Source organism: Neofelis nebulosa, chromosome 4, assembly GCF_028018385.1.
Source record: "Neofelis nebulosa isolate mNeoNeb1 chromosome 4, mNeoNeb1.pri, whole genome shotgun sequence".
NCBI classification, from domain to species: domain Eukaryota; kingdom Metazoa; phylum Chordata; class Mammalia; order Carnivora; family Felidae; genus Neofelis; species Neofelis nebulosa.
The window spans coordinates 159,115,303-159,138,853 of record NC_080785.1 but is presented as its reverse complement, the minus strand read 5'-3'; the positions used below and the strand labels follow the sequence as shown (position 1 = coordinate 159,138,853).

The 23,551-nt window shown below is 41.2% G+C and overlaps 1 protein-coding gene and 2 pseudogenes across 1 annotated transcript; 1 reads left to right on the top strand and 2 right to left on the bottom strand.

Moving 5' to 3' along the window:
* Positions 1 to 3,652: 3,652 nt before the first annotated feature.
* On the bottom strand, positions 3,653 to 4,522 carry LOC131508624 (olfactory receptor 7A5-like). Its single transcript, XM_058723587.1, has 2 exons — positions 4,175 to 4,522; positions 3,653 to 3,889 (listed from the first exon to the last, which is right to left on the bottom strand). The coding sequence occupies exons 1-2, from the start codon at positions 4,520 to 4,522 to the stop codon at positions 3,653 to 3,655; spliced, it is 585 nt and encodes a 194-aa protein (XP_058579570.1).
* Positions 4,523 to 17,525: 13,003 nt separating this feature from the next.
* Positions 17,526 to 21,368, top strand: LOC131508623 (olfactory receptor 7A10-like; annotated as a pseudogene).
* A 1,504-nt stretch (positions 21,369 to 22,872) lies between these two features.
* Positions 22,873 to 23,102, bottom strand: LOC131510489 (NADH dehydrogenase [ubiquinone] 1 subunit C1, mitochondrial-like; annotated as a pseudogene).
* Between the last annotated feature and the right edge of the window lie 449 nt (positions 23,103 to 23,551).

Genomic DNA, 23,551 nt, shown 5'->3' with positions numbered 1-23,551 from the left:
TCTCATTCTGACATAGTCAATACAATTATTTGAGGAAACTGAGTTTAAGACTCTGAATTCACTCATCATCTTCCCTGGGAAAAGGTTATTTGACATGTGAGGAACCCACAGTAAGTAGGAAAAAAATGAAATTGATTTGGATATATTCTGCCCCATCAGTTGGTACAGTGATTTCCTCAGGGTAGAAATGTGAGTGTCGTCTGACTACAAGGCCTTTGAGGCTGCAAGTCCGGAAAAGGAACCCATGATCAAAATTAAGGTCACCCTTTGTAATTTAAGATTTTGTGTCTGTATTTCTGCATCCTTTTATTTCATGTTAATTCAACCATTCATCTGTTCCGTGCTATCCTCTCCAACGGTCTCTCACACCTCCTTTCAACATAAAAGACGAAATCACAAGTCATCTGTGTGTGTACATGTGTGGTGAGTTTGCTTATTTGAAAGAAAATTGGATATAAACACACACAAACACACACACACACACACACACACACACACACACACACACACACGACAAACCTTTTACCCTCAAATGATTTCTCTGAGTTACAAAGGAAGTTCCACACATGTTATTCATTCTCACGACCTCCACACGGTTCAGTATGCCATTCTGCCTTCAGAAATAAGGAGACGGAGGCTCAGGATGCTTCAATTTTAGAAAGTACCTAACATCTTGGGATCAAGTCCCACGTCGGGGCTGATAGCATGGAACCTGCTTGAGATTCTCTGTCTCTCCTCTCTGCCCCTCCCCTGCACTTTCTCTCTCCCTCTCCTTCTCTCTTTCTCTCTCTCTTAAAATAAATAAATTAAAAAAAAAAGAAATTACCCAGTAAAGCAGTTCAAGGTTATGTGACAGTCTTAAGTTATACACAACAAGAAACTTGAAATATCTACTGTTCGTTTGCATGTGGCTCCTTTAATTCACCAAAGTATACACTTTACATATACACTCCGATGATTTAATTCGGTGGAAAAAAAATCTGATGGTGCATGGGTAAGGGTAGGATCCAGAGCACAGGTAGTAGATTCTCACTTAAGAGGATTAGGAGATACCACTTCTAATGGGGAGGAAATCATTAGTATGGATGCACAAACAATGGAATTAAATTTAAGTAAACCACAGGAGAAAGAAACTTGTTTCTGTAATAGAAGAAGATTAACCTCCACATGGGAACCGTATCTGACCATAAAGTGGTTGAAGACAGAAGAGCACTACAGCCAAGCTCAACACCACGCATGAGCCTGAGAAACACAATGTAAAGATTCACACCTGACCCCAGACCCACGAGGAGCCCAGCAGAGATCAGAAACGCTCCCCCGCATATGACTCCATTTGATTGTAAAGGTATTATGATACGTCATTTGACAAGGACCGCCTGTTATACAGCAGTAGCTGACTGACACAATAACCCAAGCGAGCGGACCTTAGACACTTAGAAGATGTGCTGATTTTTATTTGTGGCAAATGATCTGACGTTGAGGAGAGCACTCATGATCGTTCTGTGATTCAAGTTTATTTCCCACGACGTTACGAACAAGTGGGCTCCCTTCTGGGTAACTGGGAGAGTTTGAAGGACATGCACGTTTGTGCAGAACAACTGGGGACCCTGAGCCACATGCCAGCAGGACACCCAGCTCTCGTGTGAAGCATCCTCTGGTCGTGCAGGTGGGAGAGATTTCAGGGCAGGACGGAGGCACGAAAGGGGTGGGGCTGATACTGTTCATTTGCCATCATTTGTGACAAATACTGGGAAAAGGAACCTATTTCATGCGACAGTAGGAAGACTCATGATAGTAGGTAGCATTGCAAAGCTTTCAGAAGAAACGGGAAGTGAATTCGGAGATAAAACAGAAGACACTAAGCAACCCTTTACCTCAGTGAACAAACCACCCCAGCTGCGAACAAAAGCCTCCATGCTTCAATAAATAGAGGCAGCGCATGAAAAAGAAATATTTTGCTTAGGAACACAATGGGTGTTTTGCCTCCTCGGGTTTATGGTCTCCTCTGACACCAAGAACATATTACAACAATCTGTTTATTCCAATTTGTCTTTCCATGTTGACTCCACGGGGAGGTATATATTTGCTCATCAGTTTTTGCCAGTGGCTATGATAAGCCTCTGGACGTCGGGCTGAATAACAGAAAAACAACAACAACAACAATAACAACAACAACAACAACAACAACAACAACAGAGTCCAGTTATGAGACACAGAAGCCTGTTTGTACAGTCATTGCCTGACATTAGGCTTTTGATTTCTGAGGCATCCATTTCAAAGACCACCATTCATATTAACACATTGGCAGGTGTATGATTCAGTTACTATACAATCATGCAGGCCCCCCCTCTCACAAATCCCCCCATTAGAAAGCCCTGGTAATCTAGGTAACAACTGTGAGTGACCCTGCTTTTCCTGTTCGGTGCCCACATTCCATTACTGGGCTTTTTGTCTGGTCTTTGCTGTTGTTATTTTTGAGTACTGGGGGATAATATTCTATTATTCTTTTTCTTTAACTGTTTACATGAGTGTAGTTGACACACGATGTTACCTTAGTTTCAGGTCTGCAATACAGTGGTTCACCTTCTCTGTACTTTATGCGGGGCTCACACAGGTGTACTGACACTGTCCCATTACCGCTAGTACATCATCGATGACTATATTCCACACACTGTTTCTTCCATTCTCATTACTGATCATTCCATAACTCCATTCCCCCTCTCCTTGGCCCATTCGGCCCATCCTCTAACTCCACTCGTGTTTTAAATTCATCCATAAAAAATGAGCCCAGAAAAACATAGTCACTCCCCCCATGGACCCCCCAAGAGCCAGATCCTTCATAGTGCTCTCTTTCCTTCCCTGTTAAAGTCTCTCCCTCTCTGAGACCTCCTTGGATGGCCTTTGGGAATCCCATGTGCCCTCAACGTTTGTGAGCAATGGACCTTGTGTTTTTAGAGTCCTCCGGTGGGTGTTGCTGAGGTGTGTCTTGTGACCCAAATAAGAACCCAAAGGCCAAGGCAGTCACAGCATAGGCTCTGGTCAGGGAAACACTTGTGGGAATGTCCACAAGCACAAGGGCATAAGCAAATGCCTGGGGTTTCCTACCTAAGCATTGGTGTCAATAGCCTGAGGCTTAAATGGACCCTTGCTAGAGTCCACATCATCAAAGAGTTCTTAAGGAAGGGACTTAAAAGGGATTGACGGACTCCAGGTGAAAGCAGTGGTTTTGTATTTTCATCTACAAGAAAATTATGTAGAGGGCCTAGGGGCCAAGTGTAGTGTTTTTCCACATGAATAACCCACCTTGGGATTATTCTTTGGGGAAAATTAGGGAAAATTTATGTGGCATGGTAGAAATCATTTGAAATGAAATTATTTTTAAGGAGACCAACTTGCCCATTGTAAGATACAGAAATTTCCAGGCATTTATGTTCCAACAATTGGGAAAACACTGGGAACGTATGAAAGTGGAGAAAGATGAAATGGTATATCAGACCGAGCAGAAGCTTGATAAAGTGAGTTACCTCAATGTATCGAGAAGTTGAATTCACACAAACGGAAATGCCAGGAAATAAATAGAAGGAGCAGATTCTACTTCCCCAGACTGATCAAAGATTAGAAGTTCCTGGCTCTGAGGCTCTGAGCCCTGCAATCATGGGCACGTCTTTGGCCTCAGGACGATTGTCCCATGCATGGCTGGAACACCAACGATTCTCTTCAGAGCCCTCTTTATGTCTCTGTTCCTCAGGCTGTAGATGAAGGGGTTCAGCATGGGCGTGACCACCGTGTACATCACCGAGGCTGTGGCGCTTGACCGTGAGCTCTGGGTAGCAGCAGAGCTGAGGTACACTCCTAGGCTCGTACAATAAAATAAGGAGACAACCGAGAGGTGAGACGCACAGGTGGAAAATGCCTTATACTTGCCCTGAGCTGATGAGATCCTACGTATGGAGGAAACTATCTTAGAATAAGAGTAAAGGATCCCACCCAGGGAGGCACCACCCAGCAGCACAGCTGCAAGATATATCACCATGGCATTAAGAAAGGTGTCGGAACAGGCAAGCTGGAGCATCTCATTGAGTTCACAGAAAAAGTGGGGGACATGCAAATGTGTACAGAAGGACAGCCACAACATCATTAAACTTTGTAACAAGGAATTCAGGACACACATGATCCAGGACACCAGAACCAGCAGCCCACAGAGCCGGAGGTTCATGATGACTGTGTAGTGTAGGGGGTGACAGATGGCCACGAAGCGGTCATAGGCCATCACGGTCAGGAGAAAGACTTCTAATCCTGCAAAGTGTATGAAAAAATACATCTGTGTGATGCAGCCTGCATAGGTTATGACTTTGCACTGAGTCTGGATGTTCCAGAGCATCTTCGGGACGGTGGTGGAGATGAAGCAGATGTCTGAAAAGGACAGGTTGGCCAGGAAGAAGTACATGGGGGTGTGGAGGTGGGAATCAGAGCTGACGGCCAGGAGGATGAGCAGGTTCCCAAACACAGCAATTAGGTACATGGAGACAAAAAGTCCAAATATGAGGGGTTGTAATGCTGGTTCCTCTGAAAATCCCAGAAGAAAAAATTCTGAAATTTGTGTATCATTTCCTGTTTCCATATGCTGGAGATGACTACCGGGGAACAAAGAAATAACATGACTAATTTTCTCAAAATGAACATTGCAAATATCATTGAAATTCTACAATTTTATATTGTATTCAGAAGATCAATTTCCATAGGTTTTTTGCAGAATTTTTCGCCTCTCAGGGAAAAATCTCCTCCCCTCCCTATGCCAGCTCTAACTAAGACTTCACATCCCCCAGTTAGCTTTTTTCCCCATCTACTCATCTATTATATATTTTTAATGAGAAATTCTGAAATCTGTCACCCGTTTGAGGAATAACCTTGAGCACTGACTAAACTTCACGCAAAGTGTGTAAGTGTCTAGAAACAAAAGCCTGGAGGGTTCAGTGATGGAGAAAGGGGATAAGCAAATGAGACCAGATAAAATGTCAGGAGGTGACAGGTGATGTGAAGAAAAACAAAGCCTGTGTAAAGGGAAGCGTGGATGGAGGGATGGTTCTTCCTGGTTGTTCGGGCACACAGGCACACATGTAAACAGAGCCCTCGAGGAGACAGGAGACACAAGATCCTCTGGGGAAGAGCATGCCCGTCGGAGGGAACTATGAGTGCGACGGCTCTGAGGAAAGACGTGGGTTTTTCTAAATTAATTTTTTAAAGCATGAGGGTGGTCGACACACCAGGTCACGTTAGTTTGGGGGGCGCCACACAGTGATTCAACAAGTGTCAACATCACGCCCTGCTCACCAGGCTTGGAGCTGCCATCTGTCACCACACAGCCTGTGACAGCATCACTGACAGTATTCCCTCCGCTGGGCCTTTCACTCCTGTGAGTCTCCCCTTCCTGAACATGGAAGGAATTCCTTAACCGGAAGCCAGTGTCTCCCACTCCCCTTCACCATCCTGCCTTTTGTTGTTTGCATATTGTGTTAAAGACCCAGGCTCAAAAGAAAGCCAGTGTGTCCAGGGGAAGGAGCGAGAGGAAGACTGATGAGAGGTGGTGGCAGGGAATGTGGAGGAATGAGGTGGCCTCCCGGACACTGATGAAACTTCCCGGCACAAGGAACACCTCCTTCACATGGTGTTCCTTGCACTTTATTAATTTCGTTTCCAAGGAATCTTTGAATAGAAATAGGCACCCTTCTTATATTCGTTGTCGGTGGTAATCTGGCACCTGTATTTTAAGGGTCACGTATTGGAGGTATGGGTTCCAGGACCTCTGTCTTGAGACCTGCTCATCACACACACACACACACACACACACACACACACACACACACATGCTCTATAGCCTCCTTGGACCATGTCACAACCAGACTATTCTCACCTCCAGTTGCAATAATTAGGCAAACAATGATACAAGGCAAGCTGTGCAATATCAGATTGTCTTTCCTATAAGTTGCAAAAACATCCAAATTCTAGTAGTTAAGTCTCCCATGAGCATGTAGACCTGGGTCTCGATTTTAAGGTGATCATTTTGTGTCCAGTATTTACAGAAACATAAAAATCAAATTCAAAAACTGACAGCAAGAAAAGTGGGGAGAAAGATCTAATGAGCTCAGGTGGCCCCTGGTGATGGTGACGAGAAAGTGACCCTGGTTCTGGCGACACCCCAACCCCAGGCACATCTCCTTGATGCCCAGAATAATAAAACAGCAAAAAGCAATTTATCCAAAAGAAAAAGTAGGAATGTCTTCATGTTACCAAGACATCCCACCAGAATAACAAGGGAAGACACCCCCAATTCACAAAAGGAAATACACAGGGTACAAGAAAAGTGGGGGGTTTTAGAAAATTATTTGCTAAAGAACAACTTTTCTAAATGATATAAAATGCTAAGCTTTTACAATCAGAAACCGGTTTTGAACTGGGGATCTCCACACGTTTGCTATTTGGACTTGGAGAACCAACCAAACTATTCTTTTTCTCCCCCCCTGTAAATTCAAGTCAGGTAACATACAGTGTAATATTGGTCTCAGGAGCAGAATTCAGTGATTCATCACTTACCACACCCAGTGCTCATGGCAGCAATTGCCCTCCTTAATCCCACCACCCATCTAGCCCATCCCCACCCACCTGCCTCCATCAACCTTGAGTTTGCTCTCTACCCCTATGAATCTCCTGTGGTTTGTTTCCCTCTCTTCTCTTCCCCCACCTTCCCAGCCAAACTACTGTAAATGCTAATATCCTTCCCCCAAATGGTAGGGCTAGAGGTATCTATCCTGCTCAGGTGGTTGGCAGATTTAGTGAATACACTGTAAAGAACTTAGCATAGTTCCCTCAATTGATAATGAGTGCTTCCCCCTGGTGAGGAGATTTGGCTGATTTTTTTTCTTCTCTCAAAGTCCCCATCGCTTCCCCACCTCTGGGGTCCCAAATCCATCGCCTTATTTCAGTTCCTTGTCCTGTCTCCACCTATCATGGGCTGGCGCCTCTCTAGCCAATAGTCACAATTACCCAAGAGGTCTTTCTAATATTGCAATTACACGACTGTCCACCTTAACCCCTTCCCAGTGACTCCCCCCTGGAGAATGAACCCCCAATTCCATACCTTCCAACACTTGGCTTGCCTCCCCTGACCGACCCACTGCCTTCGTTCACACTCACACCACCTCACCCCTTCGATCTCACACACACCGAGCCTGAGTTGTAGCTTCCCCGGAAGGCCCGGCTCAGGTCTCGGAGCCTCTACACCCCTGCTTCCCTCTGCTTGGAGTCACCCCCCTGGTCTGTTTGGAGTTTTTCACCTCTTCTCTCTCCTGAAAATCCCATCTCCTCTTTCAGAAGCAAGGAGTCCTCTCCCTCATGAATCTTCGTGGGTGTAGTTCCCTTTAATAGTCTCATAGAATATTAAATAGCCTATTTAATAGTCTCACAGAAAAAAAAGACTTTCTCTTGTGATAATTTAGATGTCAGGGTTATCAATGTGCAACTTTTATTTAATGCCATTCATTTCCCTGCTGGACTGTGGGCGCCCTGGGGCTATTATGCATACCCCCACCCTTTACCCCCAGATATAGTTTAGTTGGGATCACCAGGAATAAATACATATTGCATGAAGGAATGAGAGGCTCTGCGCTCACAGAAGTTGCCAGTGATGAGAAAGAGAACAGAATCAGGAAGCTACTAGCACCAGAACAGAGGACGCGAGAGAAGAATGTTGTCCATGTTCTTAGAATGGGAGCATTTGTGGGGTCAAGCTTGGTCTGCAAGAATAAACTAGAGTAGGAAAAATAAGGCACAGTAGAAAATATCAGGGCGCATCAGACGTGGTCAGGCTGCAAACGCAGCCATTTCGTGGTTCTCCTTGTAGAGCCGTAGGCATGGGCGCGTGCGTGTGCACAAATGTGTTTCTGTGTTTGCCCCTGCAACGTGCTGGGTCACATGTAAATGGCATGTTTTGCTCCGGGGTAAAGTCAAAGTTCTCTTATCCGTGGCAGTACATGCAAGAATAGTTTCAAAAGAAGGGTAGTTCCTGCTAAGGAGGGGAAAGCAACCTGAATAAGGAGCCTATTCTAGAAGCCAGGTTGCAGAGACAGTGGGCAGCCAGGGCGGGTGCTGGCGTCACTTCAGCGAACATCCGTTCGCCTCATACAGTGTCCACATCCGGCCCTTGTTTGGCTTTTATTCCCTATTTATTCCTATGTATCGGACCACACTTGCTCTCATATGGCCCAGGAACAGACGCAGCTGGCCCTTCTCTCACATTCCTTTGTAATTCCTGAGCTCTGGGTTTTAATCTCTTTTTTGACAAACTCATTGGGCGGCTCCACTCTTCCTGAGTTTTATCCAACGTGTGTAGGCGTCCCTACAATATGCTCTATAAAATCCTATACGTGCCCCCAAAACCTATTTCCTTTCTTCGTCTGTATATCCCTGAGGACATCATGTCACACACACATTTACATCACCCCCTCTGCTTTCTTCATTTAATGTCAGATCCAAATGAGCAGGACCTCGCCTGATTGTTCATTTTTGCTATTTCATAAAGGTGTGCGTTCAGGCAGAAACACATCTTTAGAAAATGGAATTTATAAAATAAAAAGAATAGCAGGGAGAGGACCAGCAGAATAAACACAGTGGATTCCAAACAACCTTGTTAATCAAATCCAATTTTAAAAAGACTGTCTTCTGCCATAAAAGATAGACAATGACAATAAGTTCATGACATTAACACAGGTGTCTAAATCAAAATGGAATGGGGAAAAAAACTAATAAAAAAGAATAGGAAAATATCATTTATAATTATCACTGCTTTTTAAAATAGCGCAGAGAGCAGTATCTAAAATTCTAATTTCATCCTATATAATAAACATAGGTGGAATCACGCATCCTTGTGAGAAGGATATAAGTTGAATGAGAGAGGAATTCATGTTTCCGCAGGACGGCAAAAGGACGATTGCTAGTTTAGAAAATAGATCCAATCACAAAAAAAAGGTAGCAGTGAGGAAGCACAGATGGGAGGTAGCCCACATTGATAACCCTGACATACAAAAGGCAGTTTATTACTACAAGGCACATAAAAAACAATGGGTGAGGGACAAACTATGACTAGTTGACAGGTTTGGCCACTCACAATTTATAAACTCTCAACAAATACATCTGTACATACATACAAGAACTAAACAGCAAATAGCAAACTTGGCTTAAAATTTTGCAATTGTGTTTTTTGTTTGTTTCACATTTTTGTTTAAATTCTAGTTGGTTAACTTAGTGTGATACTGGTTTCAGGAGTCAAATCACGCATTTGAAAGAATGCAATCAAAAAGAAGAAAGAAAATGATTCAGCAAGAATGACAAACAAAAACAAGAATAAGAATGCTCCGAACCTAGGAAACCAGGCAAAGAATTTTTGCAGATAATTTGCTGCAAAGAAAGTAAATGGCTAACACCCCAAAACTGTATTCCGTCTCTAGGTAATGAAAAAATTGTCAAGTAAAGCCCTCTAACATATTCCTGTTGTGCTTTAAATAAACTGTTTAAGTGAATATCTAATGGAGAGAAGATTCTGTGAAATGTATGTCTCCAGAACTGTGGTTGCAAGATCGTGACTCCCTCCATTGGTCTGGATCTTTCTAACGGATACAGAATATGCTCCAAAATACCCCATCTTAAAAATATTTTTTAAATTCCCTCACTGCACTGCACCCCCCTCCATACCTAATAGTGTATTTTCCTATTCCCTTTTACTGCAACACTCCTTGGAAGTGTTCAAAGTTTCCAGGAAGACGGTACCTCCCACTCCTTCGTTAGTCTCACCCAACTGGACTTTGATTCCCACCACTTAGTTGTCGACAATAATCCTTGCATTAGCAATTTCAACAGACATTCCTTTTTTAAAAAACATTTTAAATATATTGATTATGAATGAATGAGTTCACCACACCAACAAACACAACAATCTCTCAGATCTGGGACAGGATGGTTAGGCTCTCAGGTGACCTCATCCATTCTCCCTGAACCTTTCCTGAAATACTTGCTGAGCTCTGAGACTCACCTGCTTGGGGTCTCTGAGAGGAAGGTCTCTAAGTGGAGGTCAGAATTCCTCCCTGTTGGTTGATGATAGAGAGCAAGCTCTATTTCCAGACAGCAGGAAGGAGTGCTAGGACCCCAAATGCAAAAACCATGTCTCCTCCAGCTTCAGGTAGAACATGTTCAGGGTCTGGGGCAGAGGAGATATTTATAGTCTCTTATGTTTGCTGTATGTGTTCTCTTTAACTGCTCATTAGACACATTTCCCATTATTATTCCAACTTCTGAGCACATCTTCCCATGGGAACTTATCTGGACAGAATGGAACTTTTTCCTATAGGTTCTCTGTTCCCAGGAGATCAGGTTAGAATCCAGGTGTATCCAGGGTGCCTGAGTGGCTCAGGGAGTTAAGTGTCTGGCTTTGGCTCAGGTCATGATCTCATGGTTGGTGGGTTCAAACCCTGCATTGGGCTCTGTGCCGACAGCTCAGAGCCTGAAGCCTGCTTCAAATTTTAAGTCTCCCTCTCTCTCTGTCCCTCCCCTGACTCATGCTCTGTCTGTCTCTCAAAAATAAGTAAAATGTTAAAAATTCAAAAAAAAAAAAATTCAGGTGTATCCAATTTTTATTATTCCTCCTTGAACTTTCCTGGCTTCCAGAGCTCTAACATTGAAACTTTTCACAGCCCGGAGTGAAAGTTTTTTCCAAATATAAGACTCGGGAACCTGGGTCTCCAAAACATTGAGTTGTGGTGACAACACAACTCCTACTAGCTCCAGAAAATTTCTATTCCTTCTTCAACAAGCAAAGGTAGGTTCCTTTGCTATGAAATCATGGGTACAACAATCCTTGGATTCATAATTCTTTTGACAAGTCAAGTAGGAGTTATGTATTTTTAAGTTGACATTTATTAGACGTTTGGTTATTCAAGCTATATTACAAAGCTGTAGTCATCAAGACAGTATGGTACTGGCACAAACACAGACACACAGATCAATGAAACACAATAGAGAACCCAGAAATGGACCCACAATGATATGGTCAAATCTTTGACAAAAAAGGTAAGAATATCCAATGGAAAAAATGCAGTCTGTTCAACAAATAGCGATGGAAATTGGTCAGCAACATGCAGAATGAAAATGGACCACTCTCTTACACCATACACAAAAATAAATTCCAAATGGATGAAAGGCCTAAATGTGAGACAGGAAGTAACCAAAATACCGAGAGGAGAACACAGCGAAATATCTCTTTGACCTTGGCCATAGCAACTTCTTATTAGACATGTTGCCTGGAGGCAAGGGAAATAACAATGACAACCAAAAAAACATGAACTGTTGGGATTTTATCAGTGTGAGAAACTTCTGCACAGTGAAACAAACAACCAAGAAAACTAAAAGGCTGCCTCAGGAATGGAGAAGATATTTTCAATTAACATATGGGATACATATTCCATTGTGTGTATGCATATGTGTACGTGTGTGTGTGTGTGTGCGTGTACGTACCCCATTTTCCTTATCCATCTGTCTATTTATAGACACTTAGGTTGCTTCCGCATTTTGTCTATAATAAGTAATGCTGCAATAAACATAGGGGTCCATATATCTTTTCAACGTAGCGTTTTTGTTTTCTTTGGAAACAGTAGTGGAATTATTGGATCATAGAATACTTCTATTTTTAAGTTTTGAGGAACCTCCATACTGCTATCCGCAGTGGTTGCATTCCCACCAACAGTGCATGAGGGTTCCTTTTTCTCTACACCCTCACCAACATTTGTTTTTTCTTGTGTATTTGATTTTAGCTATTCTGCCAGGTGTGAGGTGGTATCCGATTGTGGTTTTGATTTGCATTTCCCTGATGATGAGTGATGCAGAGCATCTTTTATGTGTCTGTAGTTATCTAGATGTCTTCTTTAGAGAAATGTCTATTCAGATCCTGTGCCTATTTTTTAATTTGATTGTGCGGGGTTTTTTTTGGTGTTTAGTTGTATGAGTTCTTTATGTATTTTAGATATTAACCCTTTGTCAGATATGTCATTTGCAAATATCTTCTTCCATTTACTAGGGGTTTTTTTTGTTGTTGTTTTATTGTTTCCTTTGCTGTGTAAAAGCCTTTAATTTTGATGCAGTCCCAATAGTTTATGTTTACTTCTGTTTCCCTAGCCTTGGGAGACCTATCTAGAAAGATGTTGCTATAGCTGATGTTGGAGAAATTACTGCCTGTGTTCTTTTCTAGGATTTTTATGGTTTCAGGTCTCACATTTAGGTCTTTAATCTGTTTTTAGTTTGTTTTTGTGTGTGGCATAAGAAAGTGGTTCTGTTTCATTGTTTTACATGTAGCTGTCCAGTTTTCCCAGCACCATTTATTGAGAAGACTGTCTTTGCCCAATATTGTCACCTCTTTTGTCATAGATTAATTGACCATATAATCATGGTCATGGAGTCTCTATTCTGTTTCATTGACCTATGTGTCTACTTTCGTACCAATACCATACTGTCTTAATTACAACAGCTTTGTAGTATATCTTGAAATTTGGTAGGTCTGGTCTTCTTTCTCAGGATTGCTTTGGCTATGCAGGGTCTTCTATAGTTCCATACAAATTTTAGCATTATTTGTTCTAGTTTTGTGAAAACTACTGGTGGTATTTCAATAGCGATTGCATTGAATCTGTAGATGGCTTTGGGTAGTATGGACATTTTCACAATATTGATTCTTCCAGCCCATGAGCATGGAATATCTTTCCAATTATTTATCTTCTATTTCCTTCATCGGTGTTTTATAGTTTTTGGAGTATAGGTCTTTCACTTCTTTGGTTGAGGTTATTCTTAAAGATTTTATTCTTCTTGGTGCAGTTGTAAATGGTGTTTAAAAACATTTTTTGTTCTTTCAGCTACTTCACTGTTAGTGTATAAGAATGTTGCTTATTACTGGGTATTGATTTTTTATCTTGTACTTTACTGAATTAATTTATTACTTCTAGTAATTTTATTGATTGATTGATTGATTGATTGATTGAAATTCAAGTTAGTTAACATACAGTGTAGTATTGGTTGCAGGAGTAGAACCCAGGGATTCATCACTTACATATAACACCCAGTGTTCATCCCAACAAGTGCCCTCCTCAATACCCATCACCCATTTAGCCCATCCCCCATGGTTGCTGGGTTCCCTCCAGCAACCCTCAGCCTGTTCTCTGTATTCAAGAGTCTCTTATGGTTTTCTCCCTCTCTGTTTTTATTGAACTTTTCCTTCCTTTTCCCTATATTCATCTGTTTTGTTTCTTAAATTCCACATATGAGTGAAATCATCACATTTATCTTTCTCTGACTGAGTTATTTCTCTTAGCATAATACACTATAGTTTCATCCACTTTGTTTCAAAAGGCAAGATTTCACTCTTTTTGATTGCTGTGTAATATTCTACCATATGTTATATACCACATCTTCTTTATCCATACTTCTAGTAATTTGTTGGTAGAATTTTCTGGAATTTTTATGTATAGTGTCCTATCATCTGAAAATAGTGGCTGCTTAACTTACTTCTTACCAATGTGGATACCCCTTATTTCCCTTTCTTGTCTGATTGCTGAGGCTAGGACTTCCAATACTATGTCGAATAAAACTGTGAGAGTGCACATCTTTGTCTTGTTCCTGACATTAGGGGGAAAGATCTCAGTTTTTCCCCACTGAGTATGATGCTGGCTGTGAGTTTTTCACTTATGGCATTTATTATGTTCAAGTATGTTCCCTCTTTATTGAGAGTTTTTGTCATGAATGAATGCTGAATTTTGTCAAATGCTTTTTCTGCATCTATTGATATGATCATATGTTTTGTTTTTTTTTTCTTTTTTTTTTTTCAACGTTTTTTTTTTTTTTTTTTTTTTTTTTTTTGGGACAGAGAGAGACAGAGCATGAACGGGGGAGGGGCAGAGAGAGAGGGAGACACAGAATCGGAAACAGGCTCCAGGCTCCGAGCCATCAGCCCAGAGCCTGACGTGGGGCTCGAACTCACGGACCGCGAGATCGTGACCTGGCTGAAGTCGGACGCTTAACCGACTGCGCCACCCAGGCGCCCCGATCATATGTTTTTTATCCTTCATTTTGTTTATGTAGTATATGATATTGATTTTCAAATATTGAAACATCCTTGCATCCCTGAAATAAATGCCACCTGATCAAGGTCAATGATTATGATAATATATTGTTGTATGTGGTTTGCTAGTATTTTCGTGAGGATTTTTGCATCAATCTTCATCAGGGATAGTGGCCTATAGTTTTCTTTTTTTGTGGGGTCTCTGGTTCTGGTAGCAGGGTAATGCTGGCCTTATAGAATGGATTTGGAAGCCTTCCCTCTTCTTCTATACTTTGGAAGAGTTGGAGGAGAATAGATATTAACTCTTTAAATGTCTGGTAGAATACACCTGTAAATCATCCATCTGGTCCTGAACTTTTAGTTTTGAGTAGTTTTCTGATTACCAATTCCATTAAAAAAAATTTTTTAATGTTTTATTTATTTATGAGACAGAGAGAGACAGAGCATGAATGGGGGAGGGTCAGAGAGAGAGGGAGACACAGAATCTGAAACAGGCTCCAGGCTCTGAGCTGTCAGCACAGAGCCCGACGCGGGGCTTGAAAATCACGGACCGTGAGATCATGACCTGAGCCGAAGTCAGACGCTTAACCGACTGAGCCAACCAGGCGCCCCTTTTTAAAAATTTTTTTTTTAATGTTTTATTTCCAATCCCATTTTTTATTGACAATTGGTCTGTTCAGATTTTCTATTTCTTCCCAGTTCCATTTTGGAAGATTGTATGTTTCTAGGACTTTATCCATTTCTTCTAGGTTGTCCACTTTGTTGGCATATAATTTTTCATAATATTCTCTTACCATTCTCTGCATTTCTGTAGTGTCAATTGTTACTTCTGTTCTTTTGTGTCTGATTTTACTAATTGGGTCCTTTCTCTTTTTTCATGATGAATGTGGCTCAAGGTTTGTCAATTTTGTTTATCGTTTCAAAGGAACAGCTCTTGGTTTCACTGGTATTTTTCCATTGCATTTTTTAGTCTCTGTATCATTTATTTCTGCCCTGATCTTTATTATTTCCTTTCTTTTGCTCACATTCGACTTTGTTTAGTCTTCAGGAAAGAATATTTTGAATACAAAATAGTACCTGATAGTAATTTAGAGCAGGCATATCAAACATGAATGGCCTTAACTTCATTTCATTGGTCCTGTATCCATACAGACACTTTGTTTTCTTTCTAGTTCTTTCTAGTTAGAGGACAGACCTTCCATCCTGGTTCGATGTGAATCAGCTACTAATGTTCTAGATCCTCCCATCAGCCATGCTTCTCTAGACTTTTTTCCTTTTAACCTTATCACTGAGGTGTAATTATATACAATAAACTGCACCCATTTAAAGTTTACAGTTGGACCCTTGTGGTGAGCACAACATAAAGAGTCGTCTGTCAAATCACTATGTTGTACACTTGAAACTATCAATGACACTTCAATAAAATTTTTTAAATTAATTGTAGAGTTTGCTCAATTAAAGGAGTCATAAATATTTAGAAGCATATTGTGAATGATTCCATTTATATGTAATTCCAGAAAGTGCACAATAAGCTTTAACTACTTTGTTCTGTAACTTATTAAAATTTTTAATGTTTATTTATTTTTGAGACAGAGGGAGACAGAGTGCGAGTGGGGGGAGGGGCAGAGAGAGAGGGAGACACAGAATCTGAAACAGGCTCCAGGCTCTGAGCTGTCAGCACAGAGTCCAATGCGGGGCTCAAACCCACAAAGTGTGAAATCGTGACCTGAGCTGAAGCCGGACGCTTAACAGACTGAGCCACCCAGATGCCCCTGTTCTGTAACTTATTAAAATTTAATTTTCTTGAGTCTCAGTTTTCTTATTTCTGAAGGTAATGCAGGATAACAAAACTAATTTCAGAGGAATATTGTGGGGAATGAACAAATGTGTGGTAATATTTTGATTCCTAAGAAAATGTTCAAGGAGTATGGTGTGTGTGTGTGTGTGTGTTTATACACATTTTTCTTTCAAGTAAACATTATGGGGAATAAAAAAATGTGTGGTAGTATTATTTCAATTCCTAAGAAAATGTTCAAGGGGTATGGTGTGTGTGTGTGTGTGTGTGTGTGTGTGTGTGTGTGTGTGTGCGTGTGTGTTTATACACATTTTTCTTTCAAGTAAACATATGTGCATACACACAGACTCATTATTAGGCAATATTTCATGTCAAAAATAAACTGGAGAGAAAGTGGGAGAGGATAAAAATGATAAGAATGAAAACTTGGATTAACATGAAAGTAAAAGTATATAAAGATTTGGACATAAAACTTTAAGATAGAACAAGCGACCTTAATATTTCAGGTTTTGTCCCTCAGTGCCTGCACGTCAGTATGGCTCATAGCTTGGGAGATTTTCTCTACCAGCTGTTGGGGTTGAGCAACTCCAAAGTGACTTTAGATTTCTTAATCAACATAAACTGATATTTCAACACCAAATGTCCTTATCTGAGAGAATATAAATGAATAATATCCAAGGCTGAATTTCATTTCCCTCGAAGAGAGTGTTATTGGATAACTATCTGGAATAGATATTTATTGTGGTTGTGACAAATTCCATGCTGCAGGCTTAGAACAAATACATTTATGTTCTGATAGTTCTGGAAGTCAGAAGTCTGAAGTAGGTCTCCCTGGGCTAAAATCACGCTGCAGAGAAGAGTTCATTCTGGAGGTCTGGGGAATGAAAGCCACCTTTATTCCCTAGTTCATGGTCCCTCCCTTTATCTGCAAAGCCAGCAACATAGCATCTCAAAATTTCTCTGTGATTCCTACTCTTCTGTCTCTGTCTTCCATATCTGGAGGTACCTTGTGATCTATTGAGCCCACCTGGATAATCAGAACAAGTTTATCTTCAGGTCAGCTGACTAACAATGTTAATACCTTTGTCACCCTAATTCTCCCTTGCCATGACACCAGATATATTCGAAAAGTCTGGAGATTAAGATGTGGACATATTTGGGGGACATTATTCTGCCTACTAAAAGTCTTTTTCAGGGGTATATTTGGGGTCAGCTCAGGGTCCCTCAGATTAAAGAATCAAACACAGACTTTATTTCAGACTCTAGGGTGAGTCCTTAGACTTTTCTTTCAAAACCATACATGAAGAGGATCACGTGCCTCATTTATTAAAATTACTTCAAAACTATAAATGGTAAAGTAAACCCTCAATTCAATGAATTCACTATCAACTCAAGGCGAAGGTGAAGTGCAAGCTGGTTAGACGTCTGGAAGGCAGGCAAGTTCATGAGCGTGAGTAATACAAAACTGGACTCACCTGACTTCTAATCTAAACTCCCAGGAACAGAGTGTCAGCAGGAAACTTTTCCTTTCTGTGCACTCCAGTGGCCCATGGAGAAATGATGTGCTCCAAGGTGGGAGTAACAATGGCAACAGTGTCTAATGAGCAGACGTAAGGAGCTGGAAATGTCTCCTTCACTGCAAAACCATAGCATATGAAACCTTGGAATGGCCAGGACATGGTTGTTGCTTTGGGGCTCCCAAGTCTGGGGGAGGAGGGACCAATGTTTCACTCCTTCCTGCTGTCCTGTCTGGGAAAAGAGTTTCGGTCTCCGTGATCAATCATGCAGGGAGGAAGTCAGACCTCCACGTGGAGACTTTCATCTTCTAGACCCCATCCAGATGAGTCTGAGAGCTCAGCAGGTATTTCAAGCAAGGTTCTGAGAGATTGGAACCTGAGAGCTTTCACCTGAGGTTACCTGAGACTAGGTAGACTCATTTATAATTAATTTACATAGTATGTTCAAAAGAGAAGCGTCCATTGGACTCAGAATACAGGGATCAATGTTGACAATGAGCGGTGGGAACGGAAGTCCAGTTGGATGAGACTGAGGAAGGAATAGAGGGGCATAAAGTGGTTCCAGTGAAATTAGAACATGTCCAAGGAGTTTTGCAGCCAAGGAGAGTAGGAAAACAGAGTGTTAGGCTTAGAGGCATGTGCCCTGAGCTTTTTAAGGAATGGTGGTTTTGAGCACGCTCTGTATTTATAGAAAGACCCAGAGCCATAGAGGTAGCTGTTTCCTTCAAACAGCACTTCTTGAGACACACACTTCTTGGCATCATCTTTCACGGTGAGTATTCACATAAAAATGTGTGTTTAATTTGCAAAAGAGTGTATGCTAACTAGCTTTACTGCGTAATACTTCATTACCAAGTTGTATAGAAACTAGGAAGATATCTGTTCAACATAGAAGAAAAAACTCAGCCAATCTCTTCACCAGTGATAATCATCCACTTACTAATGAGAAGGAACCATTGTAAGCCTTTTACATACACTGACTAACGCTGTCTACCACCCTAGGAGGATGGACACTGCTCTCCCCACTCTTTGAGTAAGGATATTCACATTTGGAATGGATTCATTGTCTTTCCCAAGTTCAAATAGCTTAATAGGATAGATCTGACCTTCGAAGCCTGGTTTTCTGATTCCAAATGCTTTGCATTTAAAATCATTCAGAAAAACCTTTTATTATTGCATTTTGAAAAATCCCCTTCTGTTGTTGTACAGTGTATATTTTCTGTTGTCAATTGCAGGTTTATTCCCTTAGCACATTTTCTAGAGAGACATGCGATCAGTAAAAGATCCTGACATCATAAAAAATACCCCTCCTTTCTTGTTTAGGTACATTTTTTCCCAGCTATCTTAATTATTGTGGGCATCAAATGGATGTAACTGGGGCTGGAATGCTGCCAGAACCAGGGAAGCTTTCCTTTCATCACAGTCTCTCAGGGACAATTGGAGCTTATTAGATCTTTTTTCCCCTGTTCCATTTCTTTCCTGTCTGTGTTTTTGGAACTGCTTTTTTATGTTTCTTTAAATACAGGACACAAGGGGCACCTGAGTTGCTCAGTCTGTTAAGCACTCAGTGCTTGGTTTCAACTCAGGTCATGATTTCCCAATTTGGGGGTTCAAGCCCCGTGTCGGGCTCTGTGCTGCCAGCACAGAGGATTCTCTCTCTCCCCCCCTCTCTCTCTCTCTCTCTGTCCCTTAAATAAGTATACTTTAAAGAAAATACAGAACACAAGATGATCATATTAAAAGGGCTCCCATGTTTACATGTCCATTGGAGGCATACTCAACAAAATTTAAGTACTATTTACACATTCTCTAGGATAAAGGTAATCTGATGTTGACAGCTTGCCTTGTACCATTTCTTTCAAAAATATGGTGGTTGAGGGTGGGAAAAGCCTGATAGCAATCAGTGCCAGGATGCCATAATGCACTCAGTGTGTGTGTGTGTGTGTGTGTGTGTGTGTGTGCGTGCATGTGTGTGCATGTCTGTGTTGTAGGGTATGAGTTGTCCTCAGGGCAATGAATTGTACCTGAGTTCATATACTCCAACATGTGACCCTTAAATGCCAGGATGTCAACCAACAGATGGAAATAAGAAAGGGAATATCTCTATTCACAGAATATCTTGGGAAAAAATTAATAAAATGCAAAGAACCATGGGAAGGAAGGACTCCCTGTGTCTTGAAGTTTCTGTCCATTTATTAACTGGATTATTTTGGGGGGTGTTGAGTTTGATAAGTTCTTTGCAGATTTTGGATACTAACTCTTTGTCAGATAGGTCTTCTGCTAATATCTTCTCCCATTCCGTAGGTTGCACTACTAGGTATTTGCCCAAAGGATAAAAAAATACTAATTCAGAGGGATACATGCACAAGGATGTTATAGCAATATTATCTCAAATAGCCAACCTAGGGAAATAGCCCAAGTGTCAATCGATTGGTGAACGGGTGAAGCAGAGTTTACACACACACACACACACACACACACACACACACACTCGGCCATCAAAAAGAATGAAATCTTGCCATTTGCAATGATGTGGATGGAGCTAGAGAGTAGTATGCTCAGCAAAATAAGTCAGAGAAAGACAAAAACCGTAAAATTTCACTCATATGTGGAATTTAAGAAACAACAAAAAACAAGAAAAGGGAGAAAAATAACACAAATCAAGAAGCACACTCTTAACGATAGAGAACACACTGATGGTTACCAGAGGAGAGAAAGGTGGGGGGATGGGTAAAATAGGTGATGGGGATTAAGGGTTGCACCTGTTGTGATGAGCACCGGCTGTTTATGGAAATGTTGAATCACTATACTGTGCACCTGAAACTGATATTACACTGCATGTTAACTAACTGGAACTTAAATCAAAACTTTAAAAAATGAAAAATAAATAAATGGTAATACACGAGTAAAGCTCATTTGCTTGAAAAATACTCATGTTATTATTTTCTCTCCTAGTATTCAACTCCACCACATGGGACTCAGCAATGATACACACATTTCATTTTTTTCTTTGTGGATTTTCAGAGGAACCAGAATTACAACCCCTCATATTTGGGCTTTTCCTCTCCATGTACCTGATCACTGTGTTTGGCAACCTGCTCGTCCTCCTGGCTCTGACTTCCGCCTCCACACCCCCATGTACTTCTTCCTGGCCAACCTGTCCTTTGTAGACATCTGCTTCACCTGCACCACCGTCCTGAAGATGCTCTGGAACATCCAGACCCAGAGTAAGGTCATAACCTATGAGGACTTCATCACCCAGATGTATTTTTTCCTACTCTTCATGGGACTGGACAACTACATCCTGACCGTGATGGCCTATGACCGATTTTTGGCCATCTGTCACCCCCTCTGCACTACACGGGCATCATGAACCCCCGGCTCTGTGGGCTGCTGGCTCTGGTGTCCTGGATCATGAGTGTCCTGCATTCCTTATCACAAAGTTTAATGGTGCTGCAGCTGTACTTCTGCACACACATCACTTTTTCTGTAATTTAATCAGATGATCCAACTTGCCTGCTCTGACACCTTTCTTAATGACACAGTGATGTATTTTTTAACCGTGTTGGTGGCTGGTGGTCCCCTTGCTGGGATCCTTTACTCTTATTCTAAGATTATTTCCTCCATACATAGAATCCCATCAGCTCAGGGTAAGTATAAAGCATTTTCCACCTGTGCGTCTCACCTCTTGGCTGTCTCCTTACTTTATTGTATGGTCCTGGGAGTATACTTTAGCTCTGCTGCTACCCAGAGTTCACGCTCAAGTGCAACAGCCTCAATGATCATTCCTATGCTGAACCCCGTCATCTACAGCATGAGGAACAAAGACATAAAGAAGGCTCTGATGAGATCCTTCGGGATGGCAAGTGTAAAAGGGACCATTGTCCTGCTAGTGAAGAAGTGCCCTTGATTGCAGGGCTCAAAGCCATGATTCTTTGAACATCGTGAAATAGAATTTGCTGTTATGTATTTCCTGAAATTTCCATTTCTTAGAAATCAGCTTCTCTATACAATTTCAGAAAACTCAGTTTACTAAGCTGTCTGCTCTGTCCAATATATACACAAGTTTTTCCCTTTGTCCGTTTTCATGTGTTCCCACAATTCTTTCTGGCCTTGGGTCAGACATATTTGAAAATTTCCACATCTTTTTGTGGCACCTGGGTGGCTCAGTCAGTTGAGTGTCCAATTTCAGCTCAAGTCATGGTCTCATGGTTCATGAGTTTGAGCCCTACATCAGGCTCACTGCTGTCAGCACAGAGACCACTTCGGATCCTCTGTTCCACTCTCTCTCTGTATCTCCCCCTCACCTGCTCTCTCTCTCTCAAAAAAATATAACTAAACCTTAAAAAAAGCAAATTTCCATATCTTTTATAGGACAGCTTTAATGATGTCTTAGAAATGTTTCTTCTCGGGGCACCTGGGTGGCTCAGTCGGTTAAGCGTCCGACTTCAGCTCAGGTCACGATCTCGCGGTCGGTGAGTTTGAGCCCCGCGTCAGGCTCTGGGCTGATGGCTCAGAGCCTGGAGCCTGCTTCCGATTCTGTGTCTCCTTCTCTCTCTGCCCCTGCCCCGTTCATGCTCTGTCTCTCTCTGTCTCAAAAATAAATAAATGTTAAAAAAAATTTTTTTTTAAAAAAGAAATGTTTCATCTCAAATAATATATATCACATGTATATATGACATATATCATACATATATAACAATTTCTTTTTTAATTTAATTTTAATTTGTTTTAATTCCAGTATCATTAACCTACAGTGTTACATTAGTAACACTTTATTTATTCATTCATCCACTTGAACATCTCGGTTGTTTCCATGTCTTGGCTATTGTAAATCATGTTGCAATGAAATGGGGGTGTGTATATCTTTTTGAATCTGTGTTTCTGTTTTCTTCAGATAAATGCTCAGAAGTTTCATTGCTCAATCATATGGTAGTTCAATTTTTAATTTTTCAAGGAACCTCCACACAGGTTCCCACAGTGAATGAACCAGTTTACATTCCCAGCAACAGTACGCGGGGGTTCCCTTTTCACCACATCCTCACCAACACATGTTGTTTTTGTCTTTTTGAAAGTAACCATTTTAATAATAGGCATGAAGAGATATCTCATTGCAGTGTTAATTTGTATTTCCCTGGGGGTTAGTGATGGCAAACATTTTTTCATGTATCTGTTAGCCATCTGTATGTCTTTGGTGGAAAAATGCTTATTCAGATCCTCTGCCCATGTATGAATCATATTGTTTGCTTTTCTTTTTATTTTTTTTCATTTCATTATTTTTCATTCATGAAAGCTGATTTGACATACATCCGCATAGAACCTTTTCTCCCATGTCTACAGCTCAACACACTGCTGAATCCAAAGGAGCTGGTGCCATTACTATGTGGAGTATATTGTATTAGTGTTTCAGTCGTTTATTCCGACCCATTTCTTCTTTTATACTCTAAAACATCTTCATTATGCTGTTTGGTCAGATAGATCCACAAGAAGCTGGAGGTGCCCAAGGTCAGCCCAACTTTCATCCAGTCGGGTCTGTCACGTGGCAGCTCCTGAATGTAGGACCTTGATGGCACTGAAGACCAGTTGGGAGTCTGGCCAGATCCAGAAGCTTGGAGAAGGGGTGCAACAATGAAGTCAGGACCATCTTCCTGGGCTGGGGTCCTTTTCTGTCTTTGCTATTGAGTTTTTTATATACTTCGGGATATTTACCTCTTATGATATGTATGATTTGCAAATATTCTCTGCCACTCGAGAGGTTGCCTTTTCATTTTGTTGATGGTTTCCTTGCCATGCAGAAGATTTACTTTGATGTAGACCCTGCTTATTCTTGCTTTTGTCCTCTTGTTTTTGATGTCAGATCCCAAAATCATTGCCAAAATCAAAATGTTTTTTTCCCCAGGAGTTTTATGGCTTCAGGTCTTATGTTCAAGTCTTTAATCCACTTTGAGTTACTTTTTGCCTGTGGTGTAAGACAGTGGTCCAGTTTTATTCTTTTGCGTGTAGCTCTCCAGTTTACCCAACACCATTTGCTGAAGAGACTGTTCTTACCTTACTGTATATGTTTGCCTCCTTTGTCATAAACTAATTAACCAT

Bases quoted from the DNA above. Each gene is read 5' to 3' on its own strand.
- LOC131508624 (XM_058723587.1), bottom strand. From the start codon at position 4,522: ATGTACCTAATTGCTGTGTTTGGGAACCTGCTCATCCTCCTGGCCGTC. The intron at 3,890-4,174 runs ATCATGTGTGTC...TGTGCGTCTCAC, and splicing joins TGCTGGTTCTGGTGTCCTGG to CTCTCGGTTGTCTCCTTATT.